Source organism: Metarhizium acridum, assembly GCF_019434415.1.
Source record: "Metarhizium acridum strain ARSEF 324 chromosome Unknown scaffold_1, whole genome shotgun sequence".
Classification (NCBI taxonomy): Eukaryota; Fungi; Ascomycota; class Sordariomycetes; order Hypocreales; family Clavicipitaceae; genus Metarhizium; species Metarhizium acridum.
The window spans coordinates 2103152-2123658 of NW_027094015.1; the positions used below are offsets into that span (position 1 = coordinate 2103152).

Below are 20507 nucleotides of genomic sequence, written 5' to 3' on the forward strand. Positions count from 1 at the left end.
ACAGTGACCATCATGATAATTACGACGTTGAGATGCGCATCGCGCGCAGTGCCTATTTACTTCTGTTACGATTTAGGTTCTTAGTCGACCTCCCCATCACCCAGCCACACCCCGAATGATGGCGCACAAGTTGATTGCAGATCTCATATTATTATTTTCGTTCTTCAACCTATCCCAATATTCGTGCCAGCACTACATCAGGTAGGGCTCAATTATACAAACACCGTGTGCCTGGTCGTACCTAAACCAGAGAACCGTGACATGCGAAAGAAAATGCCACATAAACACGTATTATAGTACGTGAAAAGCTTACAGAACCACGATTCATGGCTATGACATGGCGCGGCATAGCTGCGCGCCGGCAAAGGCTATCTCATGATAGTCTCAGCCAGTACATTAAAGCAAAATATATTTGCGGGCAAGTGACTCACTCCGAAAACTCAAATGGCCGCACACAACATAGATCACCAAGTTCTGCGCTCGGCTTATCTCTTATATTGCTGTCTCTAGTCTCTGTTCTTGGTCTCTATCTCCCTGCACCCTGGCATCTTCATCTCACCCAGAAGGGTACATTGGCGATGGGGATCAAAATCACGATTGACAGGCGATGAACCTGCCTTGTCGCATACACATTCGTCCAATAGTCTGGAACAAGAACAGTGGAATGCGAGACAGCATTCGCAAGCTACCAGTCGACAGAACGCATGAGTATCAGCGAGCCCTCAATGGCTTTCAGAGCAGGCAAAGCATTCAGCCTACTCCGTACACCCCTGACATAGAGAACAATCACCGTGCGGCGAAGCCTCGGGCTCACAACAGCGTTCCAATTGTGACAGATCAAGAAAACATGCACTCACGTCGTATTCGACGGTCCTTGGTGTGTGGCATCTCGATGCACATACATCTTCAGCTGTACTCCGTATTTGAGGTCCGAATTCACTGTCGATCCATGCACCTGTACAGCTCTACCAAGTCTAGGACTTGGCAAAATAGCCATCCGGTCGTTGATTCGCCGCTCTTTTGCCGTCAGTGCCTTGAACCTTGACACTGAGACCTGCCAAGATGTCGCTGCCACCTTCAACCCGCGTCGCTAAACAAAGAAGCAACAAAACTACCTAGCAGGCTAGCAACCTCTTAGACTCATCAGATGCATCCCACGGCGTCATTCCTTCGCGCCGTCTACCGAAACATCCCAAATAAGAAACCACCAAACTGCAAAGCAACCAATCAAGGCCTTAGTGCGTGGAACTCGACTCCATGCATGCAAGTGCCATGCAGCTACGGACGGCTCGCGATAGTGTGGGCCGAATGTGGCTGTGGAGGTGATATAGCGGGCACATGCATAGACCAACAGGAAAGGTTGACGAAGCGCCGTGAGAGAAGGCGCGTCGGACCATGCCCGCAAAAAGGGACGGATTATGTCCAGGGTCATATGATTGGACATGTCTTTTTGCAAAGAGTGTTTAAATCAGACGAAATGAGAGCGGCAATGGAGCACTGCCTCGACAGGGCTCGGCAAGCATTGCCGAGAGGAGGTATATAAGTCGAGAGAGATTGGGGTAATCTGAATGAGTGCAAAGCAAACCAGACGCTTCCTAAAGAGAACGCCGGATGACCATTTCTACCAGCTCATTTACAAAAATACCCTTTGCATTTTCCAAATCGCTTTCAAATTCGCTTACTCAAGCAACACGACAGATATAATGGGTCTAGCCAAAGCCGCCATCAAAATCGTCATCATCCCTATTGTCATTGTTGTTATCCTCGCGGTCCTCGCTGCCGTTTTGATCAAAATCAAACGCAGCAAAAACAAGGACCTCGAGCAGGGAGAATTTCCCCCTCCAGCGACGCTGCCACCACCGAGCTATCCTGCCACGTCGCAACCTCAGACGATGTATTTCGCACCAAATAAGGGGACAGGGAATAATGGGTTTGGCTAAAGTTGGGGATTTCTGTAGGGGGCTCTGGCAAGGTAGAATTGGCTATGATACAATTCCGGGCTCGTGAATATTTGGCAGGACCAGGGATTCAGGGTAGCAGTCGCAGATACGCAGCAGCATTTGGTAGTATTCTCCTTGAAAAGAAAACGTCGAGACTCGCATCTTAGAAAGAATATACTTCTCTTTTTTTTTTTTCGGAGCGAAAAAAAGGCATCAGTCAAGTCCACACTAGCCGTCTTATCAGTCCAGATTGTGCGGGACCAGTTGACAGGGCAGAGTAGGACAACGGACAATCTTTTTATATCGTTGGATGAATATTATATGACGAATAGACTCGGATAGCAGCGCTACCTGTATTTTAGTGCTAGATGCCCTGCGGCGGCCCCATGAGCCAAGTCAGGTTGTCATGAAGCATGTGGCACTTGATTGTAATCGAACGTCCGCCCAGGCGGAATAGAACAAAAAAGCATCATTTTCCGACAAATAAAATTGATGATTCCAAACACTTTGATGCGTCAAGGTTGTCGTTTTATCATGTCATTCCGGAGCTAAGCTCGGTGGTCGCACATAAGCCGTGCAATATGAGTCTTTCCGGCGTGGCTAAGCTGGAGAAGCCGGGGCATCGTAGTGTCTAGTGTTGGTCAGATTGGCTGGGAGGGAGACTCGATAGTAAGCAGTGAGATGCTCCTGTGGCAATTCAGGTCTTGCTCTCTTCCATATGGGGCTCATGATGGAACTCTGGGCGCAGCGAGCAGGTGACTGTGGCACCAACGTCATGGTATCAGCTGCTGCCCCTGACACAGACCCTTGAGGTAATTGATGCTTTGCTGGACGTGACGATTGAGCATTTGAGGATTGGTGAGCGGGACTTCTAGCTTCTCTGGACTTCGCTTCACAGGTTCCTAGCCTTGAAGTCTTGTGGTTGGACCCAAGTGTTATGGTATAGCGGAACCATCTCTGTTCTATACCGCGACGAGCTTTCAATGTCCCCGAGAATATGCGACACTTTTGTTATTTGCGAGGCCGACGAGGTACCAAGACGCCGGTTCGGGACACTCAAGGAGACCAGTATCTGTCCAACTCGCAAAATAGCACAAAACTTGTGCAAATTGACATGAGCGTTTGCAGACAAGTCGGCCACGTCAAGCGGCCAACCTTGTCTAGATTTGTAAAGAGGTATTGCGACGAAAACAAGGGTCTGGCAGCGAAATGTATTGTATTACGGGAGATGGCACAAAGTCAGAGTGGTGCGCCACCTTGGCTCTATGAAGCTCAATTCGATGCATGGAAGGAAGAGCAAAGCTGCCTTGGGAAACATGGGGGAGAATCCAGTATGTGAGCGTCCCAGCAGGTCATGTTGCGTCGTAATACAATAGTCATCCCCGAGGTGGAGAGCAATTTCCGGCAGAAACTGAGGCTTTTTGCACGGCATCGTCATCTCAGCCGCGGACAGCCTCATGTTGTTTACCCTAGTATAGACCGAGTTTGCTATGCCCCAAAGCGAGGAATGGAAAACGCTGTACTCAGAAAAGCCTCTTCCTTGCATACCGAGTAGCTGAGTAGTCAGTCAAAGGCTTTTCTTCAGTCCGCCATAACTGTCTACGATTCCAGGGTATTATAGGCTGGCTGGAATCCGTGGCTTTTCGCTTCCCCCTTGCAAAGAACTCAACTAGGTCATAGCAAACAGGTACATCCAGCAGGCAGCCGTCTACGATGCTTTCTAGAATGTTTCATTATTCTTAATGGCTGTACGCCTCTTTTATTTAAGGGGGGGAGCTGTCACGGAGACTACCTTATTTGTAAACTTGTTCCCGTCGATTGAGAAACCTGACGAGCAGGTTCAAACATGCGATTCCGTCAGCCAACGGGAAGTTTTGATTCGTACATTATTCGAGACCCAGGAGCATCTGTTGAATCAGCTCACATTCTGAAAGACGCTTCTTCATCGTTCCGATCCACCAAACCATTGTGGCCCGTCCCTGTCAACCGATACATCTGACCGCTGTGCGTGTAAGTCACATCTTCTACCAGTATACTCTGGTACTCATCCAATTAACAAAGTCACCAAGTCTCTACAGCCATCGCCGGTGTCCTCTTGTGTAGACTACGGCAACGCTAAAGACCAAAAACACAACAACATTATGAAGCCCAACGAGGCTATTGCCTTGATACTCGTCTTGCTTCTCGTTGTAATCGGACTCTCCTGGTTTGTCTTTCGCATTAGAATTGTACCGCCGATTACACCCCCAGCAAACACATCCCGTGACGAGAGAGCCACAAACCCGGAGCCTCCATTGCGCGCACCTCCCCCTCTGCCAGCTACTTCACCTGTCAACCCTCGGGCTGGAGCCGAGAGGACTGTGCCCGTCGAGCCGCCGGAAAGTACAGGAGAGGGGGCGCGTGTCTATATCGGAAGAAGGAATGGAGATGAAGACGGGAGAGCAACGGCCGAGGAAGCAGGACAAGACGAAGCCCGCGGACGGATCTATTATTCCAGAGACACACTCAATATCGGCGTACGTCATGATCTCGTAGTACATGCTAGGTCTACTCGCTGACAAACTGAAAGAGCCGGGATTTCAGTCTGTAACAGGCATTTGAATCCACAAGTCGTCCACTGTGTGTTGAAGAGGCCGGGATTTTTTATCTTTTTCTAGAATATACGCAAGAGCCACAAAGTCAGTGGCTTGCATTCCGCATCGACGTGACTAGAATCGCCAAGAGGTTAGAAGTTAGAACTCCGGCGTACAAGGGCCAAGTAGACAAGACATACCCTGCCCTCATCAACCATCCCATTGCCCAATGTAGGCCACGCTCGTATAAGTCGGCTTGTGCAGCTCATTGACCCAGCGTCGCATCCGCACATCGGACTTGATGTCGCACGGCGGCGCCCCCTTGCCGCATCGCTCACATGCAATTGCGGATTCCAGATGGGAATCAGACGGACGGGCCCCTGGGCCCTGACCACCTCTGCCCCGCCATCGAGCTCCCGCCCCCTCGACGACATTTTCATGAGTAATACAGTCAGTCATTAAGCAACTCTCAGCCGTCACTCACTCACCTCATCGCGAACCTCACATCTCACAGCCTCCTGCCCTTCCTGCCGCCCCCCCGTCCCCATCACACATCCCCATAGGCCTGCCGACTACCAAGGTGCGCAGACTGCTCATTCTCCTCCGTCCTCAGAATCCAGGCCGCAGAACCACGCAGTCCACCATGGCGACAGAAGGCCGCCCGTCCATTGTCGGCCCAGACAGCGGCCCCGAGCCGCCGTATCCCTACAGAATGGAGGGCAAAGTAATTTCAGGCTTCGGACGAGGCTCCAAAGAGGTTCGTCCGTCTCACGCCTTGCCTCACCGACCCCTCCGGCCGGGGGACTAACAGGAATATTAAAAAACACCGCAGCTCGGCATTCCCACCGCCAACCTCCCCGTGGATTCCGCCCTCACCCCCTGGATATCCTCCACCCCGTCAGGCGTCTACTTTGGCTACGCGTCGCTCAACCTTCCTGCGGCGCACCCGCAAAAGCCAGCATCCTCGCCCGAGGCCTCCTTCTCAGTCTACCCGATGGTCATGTCCATCGGCTACAACCCGTTTTACAAGAACACGGTGCGCAGCGCCGAGGTCCACGTGCTGCACGAGTTCAGCGCCGACTTTTACGACGCGCACATGAGACTGCTGATCCTGGGCTTCATTCGCGAGGAAAGGGACTACAAGAGTCTGGAGGCGCTGATTGAGGATATCAGTTTTGACTGTGAGGTTGCAAAGAGTAGCCTAGCCAGGGAAGGGTGGAAGCCAGAGAGCCTGAGGGACGGTGCTGAGTGGTTGCTGAAGGAGCTCTAGGCGCTGTACTGACTTGGCGGTTGTACTTTGAGTATGGATATGCCATGATTTTGGGGGTGGCTTGGGAGTTGCATTCGACTTGGACTATGCGAAAGGCGCTTTGGTTTGGCGGCATGGGAAACTCGGGACCATCCATTTAGATGGCTGGAATTAAGAAAGAATGGCTACGCCGGGTTGAAGTAGAGCGACTCTTTGGTAAACTTGGCATAGATAGATAGACAACAGTGTATAAAATCATATACGCTTATGCAGCAATTTGTATTATACGACGTGTACGGCGTGTACAAGACCGCGGGTATCGTAAACCTCATCTAGGCATCTACCTCTTCCTTGTTCCTCGACATGGCTCTGCCTGTCGAACCGTTTCACAGACGCCCGAAGTCCCCCTTTTCTGTTTCAAATCCGGCCAGCCCCGAGTCCCAACTCAAAATACCCAGCCCAGATAAAAGACCAAGATATAGATGGAAATAAAATGAGAAACAAAAAACACCATCCATGCAGCTATGTACGGAGCACCCACCCATCCACTATACAGCAAGCTGGTGTGGCTCTTGGTTAGGATAATACCGGGGTAAAAACTGCCATTGTTAGCAAGCATTTCATTGTACCACAGTCCATTGCTCTCAACTTACGTTCATTATGATCATCATGGGAATGTCGAATACATCCCGCTTAATTGTCCAGCAAAATGTGCAGTTGACCTTGCCATCCTTTTCAATCCGCGAGATGCCGTGCTCACTGTCAATCTTGGTGACACGGCTGCTCAGGATACCCGTCCGGTCCCTGTGCGTCGGCGTCTCCTTACCGTCCAACATGTCTTGTGTCCGGTACTTGTTCAGACTGCAGCTTCTTTGAACCTTGCCTCGGCTGTCTTCAAAGGCAAGTTGGGCAAAGTCGCGGTAGAATTGAACAACGCTGTCGTCGTCTAGTAGCTCTGCCAGGAAAACAGGCTGAGGTCTTTCACCATTCGGTTCAAGAGTAGCACTTTTGAGATGCGGCGTTGTAGTATCAGGCCGTGTGTTGCCGTCAGTCCCGTCGTCCGACCCGTATGGTGCTGGTCCGACAAAAACATTTCGGTTCGGCTCCTTGCCCAGCAGCACATTTTTTGTCCAACCCGTGAGAGCTGTAAACTCCTTGTTGACAGCAGCAATCTCACCAGAGCGCCGACACACAATTGTCGGAGCGCAGCAGTGTTGTAGAAAGTCGTCAAACTCAAAGAGGGTCCGTTGGAAACACTTCTCCATGAACAGCAAGTCTTCCCTTGTCAGGTCCTTGGTACATGCGATAAAGGAGGGACGAATTTCTCCCAATGATCTCGCAATCATGACAAGCTTGTTTACTGGCAGGCGGTGCTTGATAACCGAAATCATGTTGTGGAACCCAGCCGTATAGGGATAGGGTTCCTTGACATTGGCATAAACGGAAGCAGAGTCTCGTCTCTTGCCAATCAGGATTTGGGAAATCTTGTCCTGCTTGGGCTTCATTCTGCTTGCACTCGCCACGCCCGGCAAGTTGTTGAATGCTGTGTGCGGCGACCCGTCGAGGGCTGCCTGTGGACTTGCAGTGGCATCTGTGCTGGGGCTAGCAAGACTATTTGGGCCTGCCGCGATAGCATATGCATGGGGCAATCCGTGCTGCAGATTGCCTTGGGTGTAGATGGAATTCGTGGAGTCGACTCCAGAGTAGTCGCTCCCAGTCATCATGGTATCAAAAGGCTGGTTAGGGCCATTGCCAAACAAGGAGGCATAGTTGGCCTCATTTGTTGGCGTCGCTGAGATGGAATTCTCCCGCGGTGGTGTTTCGGCCGCCAGGCCCATCTTGTTCAGAATACCAAACTCCCATCCGGCGTACTGACTGCCGAAGTTGAGACCCTCCAAGTCAAAGTTGTACAACGCAGGGTTGCTGGGGTCGAACAAGGCATTGAAGTCCATGGAATTCCCTTGCATCATATTGTCCATTTGAGGTGCAGTCGCTGCTGGACTGGCCTGGAAGGCTGATGTTGCTTGCGTGTTGAACGGTAGGCTGTCCGACATGCCTACTTGCGGCTGGTTCGCGGCTGGGAAGACTGGAAACGACGGCCCATTGCTTGGGGCAAGGAAGCCATTGCTCCCGGTCACCGGCGATACAGTGTCGGAATGAGTCGAGTTTTGGCGTTGGCCATTGGTCCGAACACGCTCGGCTTCTGGATCATAGTTTGGTCCCAATACAGGCCGGAGTGCTTCAGGCGGCGCGTCATGAAGATATTTGGCCTTCTTACGCACGCCGTCTTGGCAAGCGTCGGCCAGCCCTCGTTTGATACAGCGCTTACACGGCCGCTCATCACCTATATACGCTCTTGTCAGCAACGGCACAAGACGCCTGGGCCTGTATTACATGGGGTTGACGGGTGTAGCTTGTGAAAGGATGACTGTCGACGGGACAGGTTCAAGTCGTGTAATCATGTCACAGCTCACAGCGTAGGAACTTACCGCATGTCAAGTGAGCCCTTTGGCACGCAAAACAGGCCCTGCGAGCCTTCTTTCTCCTTGGTCGCTGGGGATCCTTTGGATCATACTTCTTCTTGGTATCAGTCATGTTGTCGCTGTCCTTGTTTGGGGACTCGTTCTCAACCTCATTATCAGACAGGTGGTCCGACAAATCGGCACTATTGTCCTCCACCTCGTTGGGCATCTCGGCAAGGTTTATATAGGCCCAGGGCCTATCGTTCCGTTAATGCGGTCAAATTGCTCGAGGTCAAGCTTTGAACCCTGTAGGTCCCTGCAATGGCTCTTGCTCTCACACGAGCAAGATGGCAGCACACAATGACCACTGGCCCAGCTGCCACTTGCTACAACGCATCCAAATCCTTGCGCGTAAGAACCACACCACTTTGCGCCTCTGTTACACGGCTTGTACCGTGTGTTAGACCGCTGATGACAGTGTTTAGTTGTTGTATGCGCAGGTATGGTCGGTGCGCCCACAACGGAAACCTCCCACCCCACGCTATTAACTACCGGTCAAGGAAAAGGCTCGATTTATCTGTGGATACTGCGGCACTGGCTGAAACAAGCAGTTGGAAAAGTTGTAGTCTCACAATGATCTCGGCCGAGTAGTCGAGGTTGGTGGATGGACGGCGAGCTTGGATTTGGGGAGGAGGAAGAGGAGGGAGGGGGGCCTGTGGCTTCCCGGTAGATGGGCCAGGTGTAGTGCCGGAAGGAAGACCAGGATTTCGATTCCAGGGCGACTCGTATTCTCCCCCACGACGGTTGGATCAAGGATACCCAATGAAGTGTACGGTGAAGAGAAAGCGAGGCGTTCGTGTGCGACGGAGGCAGTGGTCAGAGGGGCCGAAATGATGTATTGGGCCTCCAAGGTTGCATAAAGTAAGCCTGGAATTGGCTGTATATTGGTCGTAGTGGCTGCTCGAGCAAGCGCCAGAGCATCACCAGTGTCTTGTTTTCGAATAAGTAGAGTGGAGATTTTCTTGGTTGTTGTTTGCGACTACACCGTATACCGGGGACGGTTGTAGATGTAGTAGGTGACGGGCCAGTCGGTCACACGCAGCCACCCGCGGGCCATGTGCTTGTCAGAGCGTGCAATGGAATCCTATTTATGCAGCATTGGCATTTCAGCAAATGAGCCCGGAGAAAAAAAAAACTAGCGTTGAAGGAGCACAGCACACACGACTGGCCGGGCGAGGTTTGGTAGTGACGGGATAGGGTCGAGGCAGAGTAGCCGGATGTCGCGCGTAGCCGAGGAGTTTGCGAGCAAGGCCGGTGACGTCGCCGAGCAATAGTGCAGCCAGCTATGCGCGCTGCGACGTGGTAACGGCGCGAGGCACAGAAGTGCAGGCAATTTGCGCTTGTCCCGTCCGGTTGTGAATTCGGCGATGGAGTTGAGTCGAGCCTTTGCCGTGCAAGAGCAAGAGCAAGAGCAAGAGCATGAGCATGAGCATGAGCATGAGCATGAGCATGAGCATGAGCATGAGCATGAGCATGAGCACGTTGAACGGCTGGCTTGGGGTTGGGGTCAAATTAGTAGCCGGGCCTCTACGGAGTATTCGACGTGCGGTCGAGGGCTGGCCGTTTTTTACGTGATGAGGGCAAACAGGGCCAGCAGAGTGAAGGCAGGAGCTACCTAGACGCAGCCACAACTAGCGGCTTCCTCGTCGAGTCAAGTTGTCGAGAAGTGCGCCAAAAGGGCTCCAGCGGGCCTCAGAAAGCACCGGCCGACCAGTGAGTGCTGGTCTCTTGGTTCTCGAAAACGCATCAAGTGGGGAGTCCCAGCGCCCATCTAGTGTCTCCGCGGGGGGGGGGGGGGGGTGAGCGGCCACAGCACACAACACAGCACGCGGCACGCGGCACGCACGCACGAGCAGGCCAGGCAAGGCAAGGCCAGACACAACGAATGCTCGCTCGTCTGTCTACCATATTCTGTCCGCCAAGTTATTTTGTTTAGTGTGCCTCTTGGACGGTTTGGTGCCATGGCACCCATGTCCACTCTCTTCAACTTCAGACGGGCGGTATGTACGTATGTGGCCGTCCCCTTCATAACCCTGTCACTGTTGGGTCAGCGGCTGTTTTCTGTTTGCTGTTGGCTTGGCTCTGCGGGCGGACCGAATTTTGTTGTTAAACGATTGCGGGGTTTTCTTTCCTGTAAAAATGCATTGTAAAAACCCGGCCCAATTACGGTCAACTGGTACGTAAGTCACTGCTTCAGCATACATGTAGCTTCCTGTATGTACAAGCAAGAGGATGGCTGCTCAAAGTGGTGTTCAGCAATTCCTAACTTAGTTGATCACTTGACCACTCGACCAGATGCTGGGCCGAAACTCCGCTTTCGCACGTTGTGCTCCTCCCCCGGAAATGTGGCTGTCGGCGCTGAATCCAGACGGGACCTTCAAGTCTTGGTGAGTTGTTGAGGCTTGGATGCTTGGATACGTATCAACACTGGCTAACGTGGTGGGGTTCCCGTTTGGACATCAGCTCTGCCATGACTGGCCCGACCGTGTTTCAGTTGTAGCGACTACCCGGTCCTGTGCTGGGACAGAGCCGCATGTCAGTGTACTTGGCACAATGGAAGGGAAGGTGTGACGGAAGCTGAAGACTGGCGGTTGGGCGTGGAGACTCGTCGGTCTTTTTTGCTGACTGAGACAGTGGAAACGTACTCAAGTGGCTTATTGCAGGGTACTTGCTATATCATAGACAGGGAGCACTAAGCAGAGGTATACTCCGTAAAGTTACAACGAATTCAAATAATCGCATACGGACCTCGCGGGCCCAAAAATGGCTTCCAGCTGCGGTTTACATGGATAGGCCCAGCTCGACAACATGGGGTTGGGCATGAGAAAACTAGAACCTGGAAAGCTGAACAGTTTTTGACGGGCTACGACATCAGACGAAAGCCGCAACGGCTACTCCGTAATGCGAGGGCACCGCCGCATTTGGAATAAACCAATTACCTGCAAGGACCGGGCTGTCTCTAGTGGGAGAGGCCGAGAACCGGACAGGACTCATTAATAAATCTAGCTTCTTCACAGGTAAGCTGCTAGGTTGACTTGAAAGTATTGGAAACCACGAGAGGGTGATCTGCCAAGCCGACGGCGCCTTCCTCTATTCTTTGCGAAGCGAATTGATGCAGGTCCCTCTAATGCCCATGTACTCCAAGTACATTGTACCGTTGACTCCTCGAGTTACAATACGCCGCCATTCGGCCATTTTCTAGCTTCACATGTCACCTTCATGTTATTTGTTATTTCAGTATAGTCTTCGCTGGTCGGCGTCTCCTCTCCTCAACTCCCAGTAGAACATTGAAACCTACCAACGGCCCTCCCCTGAGATCGGTTGATGGCTTGCACGCCCCTCCGCAGTGTCATCTGCACCGCCGTATTCCCAGAGCGAAGAGCTGAGAGAAGCATGCATTGTTTGGCCGCCCCCTCCACGGCGTGAAGAAAAATGAGCAATACGAACGTATGGACCAATCGACGCTGCGATTTTGCCATGGAAATACTGACGCAAGCTATTACTAATTTCAAATATCTTACATACGGACGACTCTCTTTGCACTTCTATTATTAGTCGGCTGAGTCTTCACGCCTCGACCACGACAGCGGCCGTCCCCGTCCTGAGAGCGCACGCGAGCGAAGAGCGACGATCGACAATCGACAATCGCCAATCGATCCAGCACCACCGCCCTCTTCAACCTGAGCCAATTTCTGCCACATCACATTTTAGCCTTCAATGTTGCGCACACAGCAGGCAGGCAGATGACCCAGCCCGTGTTCTGTGTGCTCTCACACTCTCACTCATTCGCCAGATCACCGTGCTTGTGCAGACCTGGGGATTGCCGAGGAGCCCGACTTCTGCCGTGCAGCGTGCAGCGTGCAGCGTACAGCAGCAGACAGGTGCAGCAGCCCAAAATGATGCCCGTGTTTCCTCCTCTGCGTTTACTTTGTGTTGCCTGTTTGTCTGTTTCTCCGCGTCGCCGGATCCCCGTCTTGGGATGCGTCGGAATCTTCGTTGCATCAGCTCCCCTCCGTCCGTCCATCGTTGACACCATGCGCTGCCTCTGTTCCATGAGCTCTCTTAGATGCTTCACATGCAAGACTAGTTGCACGACCGCGCTAGCCTCATGGACCTGTCTCATGGACGTGTTCAGACTGCGTGTGACAGTGACAATTCAGCAAGTCACAAATTAGTCCGCCAGAGTCCATCAAGCCGACGTTGCTTCGACCATGCAGACTGCCGTGGAGCCATAGTCATCAAAACTCGTCGCCTAGGGGAATATGTACGGTGATGTGTAATCCTGTTTCTCTTCGCCATCATCGGCGGCCAACGCTACACAGCAATCAGACATTTGACATTAATAAGAATGTCAAATCTTAGACTTAGGGCTCGGTCCGCCTTCAGGCGTCACCAGTGCGAGAGCGATTCGGCCCGCCTCGAAGCCCCAGGCACCTTGAAACATCAAGCATGCAGGAATTGGTACTAGGTACAATCGACCCTGGACATCGCTCTTGCAGGTGTTTCTTTTGACCCGGGTCTTGTGATGGCATCGATTTTTCTGAGCCGGCATCTGATGTACGGACGGCATGCGGGGCCTCGGCTTGTGCATTGCCCCATGGCAACATCAAGACTTACAAGCAGAACTAATGCCACGTGCTGAAAACAGAATCAGACCCAAGGAATAAGTTACGACTTGGCATATCTGCTCTTGCTTCGTATCCTTCTGCCGTAGCGGAAGAAGATGTAGGGAAACGGCACCATGGCTACCATCAAGAAAGCCAGCAGTGATGAAGCCCATTGGTAGCCGAGTTTCTCGTACATTTGAACGCCAAACAAAGGAAATGCCGCTGCGATGGAAACAAATGGTCAGTCCATCTTCTATCTTTTGCCACGGGAACAAAACTCTCCGCGTGGATCTAGATTTATACTGCAGGACTCTCTTCGTAACTTGTCAAACGTACCAGCAAATATACATCGCACAAAGGCGTTGGCAGCCAGTGCACTTGCGGCGTACAGCGGATACGCATCAACCTGAATCAACAGCAAAATATCCTTATTAGCCAAGGTCCAGTGGTCAGGCAGTAGTGTCCATTGGCCTATGGGCTCAACTCACGAGGAAGGTAAAGATGCCGGTGAAAAGCAACACATTTCTAGACAATTGCGCAACAGTCAGCCACCTCGTACAAATCGAGAGTGCACTAGGGCAATGCCAATTGGCCTCTGCCAAAGCCCGGACACCTGACAAAGATGTGACTAAAGTCACTGCGACATGCTCTGTCTTGGCAATATTCAGTCCATGCGGTCATGCAGTCTGTAGTGCTCGCCCAAAACGTGGCCACGACAGATCCCTGGGTTTGACGCTCGGCCGAGTGAGCTGGGCCCATGCTTCGAGACCCTGGCAGACAGCAACGACCACATCTAGTATATCAACCGTGAAGCAGGCCATGTGGCGATAGACGCACACCGCCCTCCCATACCTCCAAAGGGCAGTAGTGTTGTGCTACAGACTTGCTGGATTATGAGCAAAACAAAAAGAAGAGGAACGTACCCAATCGCGAAGACACACGATCCAATAATGGGCACAATCCAGTGTACCCACGGATATGTAGACCATCCAAACATGAAGATGCCAGCTGGGACGAGGAACGCCCCCATGATGGCTGGTGGAAGTCTAAACTCCGGTTCGCTGGCACCTGGGACGCCAGTCTCTGTCTCGAGTTTCTGAACCAGCCTGGTACGGACACGATGCCACACAGGATCGGTCAACACACCAAGTATCATGCCTACAAAGATGCCCAAGAAAGACATGCCGACCTGCCAAACATTGAAACCGTGATTGGTGCCGAATACCAGTGGAAAGGCGCCAAAGAAGAGGTACAAGATGCCCAATAGAAGTGCGGAGAAGAGGCAGAGATTAAGACACATGGGCTCAAAGAAGAGCAGTTCAAAGGGTCGCCGCAACGAGCGGCCAACAGCCCGCACGACCGACTTGCGGACCTTTTCCGTGGGAGCCAGCCACCTATCATCGCCGGTCCCCTGACGCAGCTTCTTGGCCTTGTTTCGCAGCAAGATGGGATCTGTCAAGGTGAGAGAGGTGGTCAGTGCTTCGTACTCCTTGTCTGAGACAAACATGACCGCAAGGTGAAGGATGGCTGATGAACCGAACTGAGACCCTGACGCCCCACGAACAGCCTGTGTGACTTTTTTATTTTTTATTTTTTTATTTTTTTATTTTTTTTCACATGTGCTCACACTTCAGAAAATAATGTCCAGACCAAAGAAAACTTACGGTAAGTCTCTGGCACGAAGAAGACGACTGCTCCCCAGATAATGCCGGACCAAATCAGGAGCACATAATATGTCCAGCTCCAGTCAGCATTATAGTTGATAAATCCACCCAGCAAGGGCCCGAGACTCGGTCCTATAAACGGCGAAACAGAAAACAAGGCCATGGGAGCCTGCAACTCGTGTCTCGCGAACAAATCGCCCACGGTGCCCCCGGAAACGGCCAAGAAGGCACTGCCTGTAAAGCCATCAAAGAAGCGAAAAACAAGAATAGTGGCAATGTTTTTGGCCACTGCCTGTGGAATCAGAAAGATGACAAAGGTTGTCCACGAGACGAGGTAGATGGGTCGACGGCCGTAGAATTCACTCAGCGGGCTGAGAAACATGGGGCCGAAGGCGATGCCGAGGACAAAAGTCGACAGACCGAGGACAGAGACAATGCGAGAGTTGTGGAATTCGTGCTCCATTTTCGTGTATGTCGATGTATATATGGAGGATGCACAAGTACTATTATCACCATGGCCTTGTTAGTCTCAAGCTTGTGCCGCGCGCCGTAAGATTTACCACGCTTATGAACACATGCCAGAGCAAGCAACGTACACACACAAGCCAACGTGCGAAACAATAATGGTAATCAACCACTTCCGGCCCTTGGAGAAGCTCCTGGGACAGAGGGGATCGTTGTCGCCGCCGTCCCAACCAACCTCATACGGATCTTTGGAAGCCTCCGAGGAAGCAGTTTCGTTGTGTGCCTCCCCGCCATCACCAGGCGCAGGGTCACTGTCATCGTCGACGCCGTACCCATTTTGCGAGCGCATCCTATCCAGCGGTCGGGTGTGTGAGGCCCGCGATAGTGTGTGGGAGAGGCTGCTTTCAGACATGGCCGCGCCGTTGTCGTCTCCGCGGCGTACTTTCTCCCCCGTTGCCATTATATCCGCTTTCCTTCTGTTACAGCTGTACTGGCCAAAAAAAGAAGAACAGAAACAAAAAAGAAAGAAAGAAAGAAAGAAAAAAAGATTCCCAAGTATGTCGAATTGGTTTCCTCAACGATACTTGCACCGACTTTGAAAGCACTTGCGTCAAGAACCCACACGACCATCGAAATTCGTCGAGGGAGACGAGGGCTATTTAAAAAGAACAGGAGAGAAACGCCCCAGAAGCACACTAATCTCGGAGCTCGGATTCCGCATGTAATTTTCCGGGGAGCTAGAGAAAAAAAGCGAGTTCCAAAGGGGTTCCGAGTTTATTCAAAGTTGCAATTTAGCTTAATCGGGCAAGAACCACAACAAAGGGAGAGCCGGCACATTGGAGCAAGCGGAAGGAGGGGAATCCTCCCGCAATAGCCGCCGCACGTCATTGGAGTGAGTTGCTGATAAATACCCAGTTTCTGGGCCCTCTTTTTTTTTTTTTTTTGAACCAACGCGAGGGACATCGGACTGGTCGCCATGACGGGTTCGGAGATTACGAGCAAGAGAGAAAGTGCTGTGCTTCATTTTTAAACAAAGTGTACGTTTTGGTGTTTTCGATCCCTACCCCCTTTTTTTTTTTTTTTTTTCACAATTAAATGCTGCAGTTTGTGAGCTTGTCCCGCTTGCCAGACATGTCTGACATGAACATGGCATCGGCGACACACAGCCCTTTGGGGAAATCCTCTGCGGTGGGCGCGGGTCTTTGCACCGCTGCCAATATGATGGCGCTCTATCGCATGTGCCCGTAACATATAACTGAATCGATGGAAACAGAAATTGTCTTTTGCTAGAAACTCAGACCCCCACCCGTCACGGGTAAGTGGACGAGCCACTTGCTACTCATTTGTCATGTCTATCCGTGGAACTTGCGGTGCGCGACGGCATGACTAATCCTGAGTCACGGACATAACAAGGGTATACCGCTGTCGGATCATCATCCAGTTCGTCGCGACGTCGCGACAGACCTTCGAGCGTGCCCGTTCGGAGGGGTGGGGAGGGGGTCCCGGCCCTAGGGCAAAGGCCAATCTTGATTTCGGCGGGACCCAGTTGGAAACCAATGCCTGTCAGGGAAAAATCTACAGAGTCCTGGCTTCAGGCGCGTTGCCAAACAAAAAGAAGAGAAGGGGAGAAAAACGACAAAGCTGACGAAACAGTCATGGCCCGTTCAACGTGTGGCTTCGGCATAGCCCGCCAGCTTTGGTTCTTCAAAGAGCTTAGGTGGACGTGTTGGGCTACGACGGGCTCCGAAACAGGCAACCAACTCACTTCAAGAATCACTCCAACGGCAACGTTCGCGGGTGGGCAGCCACCGCTTGGACGCAGAACTCAGACCGCCTTCAACAACAACATACCATGCCAATAGCCCACACAATAAATTGCATCAAATTGATAGTTGTAGTTGATCCATATCTGCACCAGAGCCATGCAAACTCCAACCGTCTAGTAACAAAAACTGTCAAGATGCCCAGACCGCTCCAACCCCATGCCAAATAACCCCATCAGGATGCAAATATCAACGCTATGCCGCATGCCCCATGACACTATATATATGTACATACACACTACTCATGCCCCCCAACGTACACCATATTCCTACAACAATTCCCCTTCCTCTACTAATAGTTCTCCGCCAGCCCGCTCTTGGAGAAATCCGGGACATCCGTGTCACAGTTAAAGTCGCGACTATATGCCTTGGTTGGCATGATTCCCGCCTTGAGAGCCGCCTCGTAACTCCACAGCGGTGCGCTCTCCGTCTTCCACGTCCAGTACCACCAGCCCCAGCCTTTCTCAAAGCTGTGCATCTGTGCCTCTGCAAACATCTGGAGAAACTTCTTGTACTGCCCGCTGTACTTGCTCGGGTCCGCGTTGGCCTGCGCACACGAACAGCTGCTATCCTTTGTCGGGCACCGAGGCGTGAGGACCGACGTTGTCGAGTCTCCCGTGTTCAAAGTACCCTCCCAGCGATTGCCCCAGCCCACGTTGGTTAAATGCTTGGCACAGTCCGTGTCGGCCTGCGACCATTCTGCAAAAATGGTGGGCCCGTAGCCCGTCTGCGTGTTCATGCTTTGCTGCGCCTGTTGAGTCCATCCGTCGCAAGCATATTGAATCTTCTTTTGGTGCGAGAAGTCGATTTGATTTTCGTTGAAAATCACATACTGGTGCACATCCAGCACCATGTCGTCGTAGCCCGTCATCAGCCCTTTCCAATTACCGAGACCCATGAAGCCATCGCCAAAGATGACCAGTGCCTTGACCCCGTTCTTTCGCACAATCTTGTACGCATCTTCCGTCCACCCGACCACGTCCGCCGTCTGCAAAAATGTCATTCGCGGTTCGTTGGCCAACCCATAGTGTGTGAGGATGTTTTTGTAGCGGTCTTGCGCGAAGAACTGGCTCAGCTTGTCGTGGACGTCCAACGACCTCTTGCCGTTGAGTTGTCCGTCGGTGCCGTTGAGCCATCCTATAGCACCCCATCTTCCGCTGTGGTTCCAACCGTTTTGACTACCCGGCAGCCCGTGAAGGTCTAGATTGACGCGCAGACCGTACTTTCGTGCCCACTCGATTGCTCGCAAGAGATACCGCCATGACGTTCGAAATACATAAGGATCTCCGTCGTACACCTCGACTGCCCAGTACGAGAAGGGAATACGTACGTGGTCGAGCCCTGCCGCGGCGATGGCTTTGAATGTGTCCTCTGTAACAAACGAAGCATAGTGGTTCTCCAAAGTGCTTGCAGCGGACGCTCCGAGGTGCTGGCAGAGTGTCCATTCGTCAACGATTCCCATTTTCAGATCGTAGTTGAAGAGAGATGGTGTGATGAACGGCTCCAACGACAACCAACCCCCCAGGTTAACTCCACGAGCAGGTCGGCTTCCATAGGAACCCCAATCTTCATTCAAAGCCGGCACCTTGTCGTTCGCTTTCGCCGAGTCGTCCCACTCGGAAAATAACCCCATTACGGGCAGTCCGCCAACCATTTGATCCGTAAACGTAACGTTGAAGTCTTTGGTCGTCTTCCAACTCCAAGGGTCAAGGTATGTATTTTTCCATTTGGCGGGGACTTCATTCGGATCCTTTCCGTCGAGCGAAGAGGACTGTGACGATGAGCCAGTGTCGTCACCGTTCTTTTTGCTGACGACGACAGCCACAACGACAATGATGATGATTATCATGACGCTGGCGATCCCGAGGATCATCCCTATCGCACTCATTAGCAGGCGTGGAGTTGGAAATGGTCAGTTTTCGCGCGCTCACAAAGCTTTTTCCTGGGCTTCTTTTTCTTGTGGCGGCGGTACAGCTCCTCTTTTTCAAATTCATCCTCCCCCCAGCTGCCGCCGCCCCTTAAACCAGACCTTCCCGCTCGTCCTTCCTCCATGATGGCACCGCTCACAACCCTCCTCTTCTTGCTCTTGTGGTGTTTTCGCGGTTTCTGCGGCGTCGATCGCGGCGTCGTGTCCACCTCTTGGTACTCGCCTCTGTGGTGGCTCCGCCGGTCCTTCTCTGCCTTGCGCTTCCGTCGATCATTTTCTCTATTCAATTGCGCCAGAGCTCCAGAGGACAGATTTTGTGATGACGATGGTCGTCGATGTCGTCTCTCTTCTCGGCTTTCTTCAGAATTCGATGTCGTTCCGGGCCTCTTGGTAGGTGGTCTCTTTTTTCTATGTTGATGATGCTTTTTCGATGACTCGCCTGCTCCTTCCGCATGCCGACGTCGACTAGATCGGTGCGCTCCTTCCCTTGGGGCCATTATTGCGTCGCCATGTGAAACCCCGGTCTCTGGTTTTTTTTTTCCTCTGGAATGCGGCTAGGTAACAAAGACGCGATTATTATACCCTTGAGGAAATTATCCTGGTGCCGCGTCATTCATATTTGCCAAGGTACAGATATGGATAAGTGGCATTGTGGTTATTGGCGCCAAGGGGTTGGCAGGGCAACGACCCGTCCGGTCACCACGTCCCAGTTATGAAGCCTTTAAAACAGGGTTCATCCTTGCAACAAGGACTGATTTTGTCGGTAGATAATAATGGACGTATGTACGTCAATACAATGCATGCGCGTGACATCGAACATTATATAGACGTCTAGAAGAATCTGGCTGGCCAGAGGTTGAATACCGAATTGTGTATGTAGTCACCGTTTTTCCGGCCTACACCCCGACGATGATGGATAGCCTGAGTGCTGTTTGAGTTGAAATTATTAGGTGTCGGCCGACGATTTGTTGAGACCTTGGGAGCTCAGGCTGTTTACGCGTCTCATTTGTTCAAGGACTCCATAGGGCCTGAGAGGTATCCAATGTACTCCCATAGCGGTCGAGACATGGGCATTTTCCTTGCATACAAGTGTCGTGCCCTCGTCGTATCTTCAATGTTTCATTCACAGGCTCCGAAAAGCTGTGTCTGCAACTTCTTGTGGTATTACTCCTTTCCTCCCATATCGTTTCAGGGTAGCTAATATCCATTGACACCAGGATCGTCGCCATCACTGGCTTCAACAGTCTCTGTACGAAGAGTCCAATACTTGCAGCTATGCGCTCAACCGGATTCTGTCATGGCGTGCGGTAGTAGTATCAAACGCATTGACACTTTTGACAAAATTTAACACACAAAATTTAACAGTCATCGGAGCTTCCCCGGAGTGATTCGGTCAGTGCCCCCGAAATGTGGAGTGCGATCTCTTAATACCAGGACTCACCCGGTCCTACGTCACCAATACCCTGGAAGCCGACTCTTTGATGTTGACATTTGGCTTCAAAGTCACCTACAAAACGTCTTTACCAGTGATGATTTTAATAATTTCAATCAATACCATCTCGCCTTCATGTCCGACCTTCCAATACACAGCACAGCTTATTCATCTTCAACGGCGGCACAAGAGAAGGTACACTGTGGGGCATCCAAAGGCCGTGGCAAGCCGAGTTCGTCAAAGCCGAGTCTACCAGAAGTCTGGGGAACTCTTAGTCTTAGAGCAGCCGCATTTGTTCTTCCCCT

At 51.9% G+C, this 20507-nt stretch overlaps 6 protein-coding genes across 7 annotated transcripts; 2 read left to right on the forward strand and 4 right to left on the reverse strand.

The window, feature by feature from the left end:
- The first annotated feature begins 3609 nt into the window (after positions 1–3609).
- Positions 3610–4629, forward strand: FMN1_1 (riboflavin kinase). The gene has a single exon (XM_066116229.1). It carries the CDS (start codon positions 4082–4084, stop codon positions 4496–4498), a length of 417 nt encoding a protein of 138 aa, XP_065978111.1. The 5' UTR covers positions 3610–4081; the 3' UTR covers positions 4499–4629.
- A 334-nt stretch (positions 4630–4963) lies between these two features.
- On the forward strand, positions 4964–6051 carry FMN1_2 (riboflavin kinase). Its single transcript, XM_007811663.2, has 2 exons — positions 4964–5270; positions 5346–6051. The coding sequence occupies exons 1-2, from the start codon at positions 5157–5159 to the stop codon at positions 5781–5783; spliced, it is 552 nt and encodes a 183-aa protein (XP_007809854.2). The 5' UTR covers positions 4964–5156; the 3' UTR covers positions 5784–6051.
- On the reverse strand, positions 6051–8736 carry ERT1 (Transcriptional regulator of nonfermentable carbon utilization). Of its 2 annotated transcripts, XM_007811662.2 has the most exons (3): positions 8252–8736; positions 6416–8106; positions 6051–6361 (listed from the first exon to the last, which is right to left on the reverse strand). In XM_007811662.2, exons 1-3 carry the CDS (start codon positions 8451–8453, stop codon positions 6311–6313), a joined length of 1944 nt encoding a protein of 647 aa, XP_007809853.1. In that variant the 5' UTR covers positions 8454–8736; the 3' UTR covers positions 6051–6310. The 2 variants fall into 2 exon arrangements, with proteins under 2 accessions (XP_007809853.1, XP_065978112.1); XM_066116230.1 differs by having other exon boundaries at positions 6416–8736.
- A 3326-nt stretch (positions 8737–12062) lies between these two features.
- Positions 12063–12407, reverse strand: J3458_000608 (uncharacterized protein; the record flags this gene model as incomplete). The annotated part of the gene is made up of 1 exon (XM_066116231.1): positions 12063–12407. The coding sequence occupies one exon, from the start codon at positions 12405–12407 to the stop codon at positions 12063–12065; it is 345 nt and encodes a 114-aa protein (XP_065978113.1).
- Positions 12408–12952: 545 nt separating this feature from the next.
- J3458_000609 (uncharacterized protein) lies at positions 12953–15480 on the reverse strand (the record flags this gene model as incomplete). The annotated part of the gene is made up of 6 exons (XM_066116232.1): positions 12953–13113; positions 13228–13297; positions 13380–13416; positions 13815–14343; positions 14556–15058; positions 15152–15480. 6 exons carry the CDS (start codon positions 15478–15480, stop codon positions 12953–12955), a joined length of 1629 nt encoding a protein of 542 aa, XP_065978114.1.
- A 344-nt stretch (positions 15481–15824) lies between these two features.
- On the reverse strand, positions 15825–19374 carry J3458_000610 (uncharacterized protein). The gene is made up of 2 exons (XM_007811660.2): positions 18775–19374; positions 15825–18718 (listed from the first exon to the last, which is right to left on the reverse strand). Exons 1-2 carry the CDS (start codon positions 19265–19267, stop codon positions 17136–17138), a joined length of 2076 nt encoding a protein of 691 aa, XP_007809851.2. The 5' UTR covers positions 19268–19374; the 3' UTR covers positions 15825–17135.
- Between the last annotated feature and the right edge of the window lie 1133 nt (positions 19375–20507).

Excerpts from the sequence above, each read along its gene's own strand:
- FMN1_1 (XM_066116229.1), top strand. The coding sequence starts at position 4,082 with ATGAAGCCCAACGAGGCTATTGCCTTGATACTCGTCTTGCTTCTCGTT.
- FMN1_2 (XM_007811663.2), top strand. The coding sequence starts at position 5,157 with ATGGCGACAGAAGGCCGCCCGTCCATTGTCGGCCCAGACAGCGGCCCC. Across the intron at positions 5,271-5,345 it reads TCGGACGAGGCTCCAAAGAG|CTCGGCATTCCCACCGCCAA; the intron begins GTTCGTCCGTCT and ends AAAACACCGCAG.
- ERT1 (XM_007811662.2), bottom strand. The coding sequence starts at position 8,453 with ATGCCCAACGAGGTGGAGGACAATAGTGCCGATTTGTCGGACCACCTG. Across the intron at positions 8,107-8,251 it reads AAGGGCTCACTTGACATGCG|GTGATGAGCGGCCGTGTAAG; the intron begins GTAAGTTCCTAC and ends GAGCGTATATAG. Across the intron at positions 6,362-6,415 it reads CCATGATGATCATAATGAAC|TTTTTACCCCGGTATTATCC; the intron begins GTAAGTTGAGAG and ends TAACAATGGCAG.
- J3458_000610 (XM_007811660.2), bottom strand. The coding sequence starts at position 19,267 with ATGGCCCCAAGGGAAGGAGCGCACCGATCTAGTCGACGTCGGCATGCG. Across the intron at positions 18,719-18,774 it reads GAAGCCCAGGAAAAAGCTTT|GGATGATCCTCGGGATCGCC; the intron begins GTGAGCGCGCGA and ends TGAGTGCGATAG.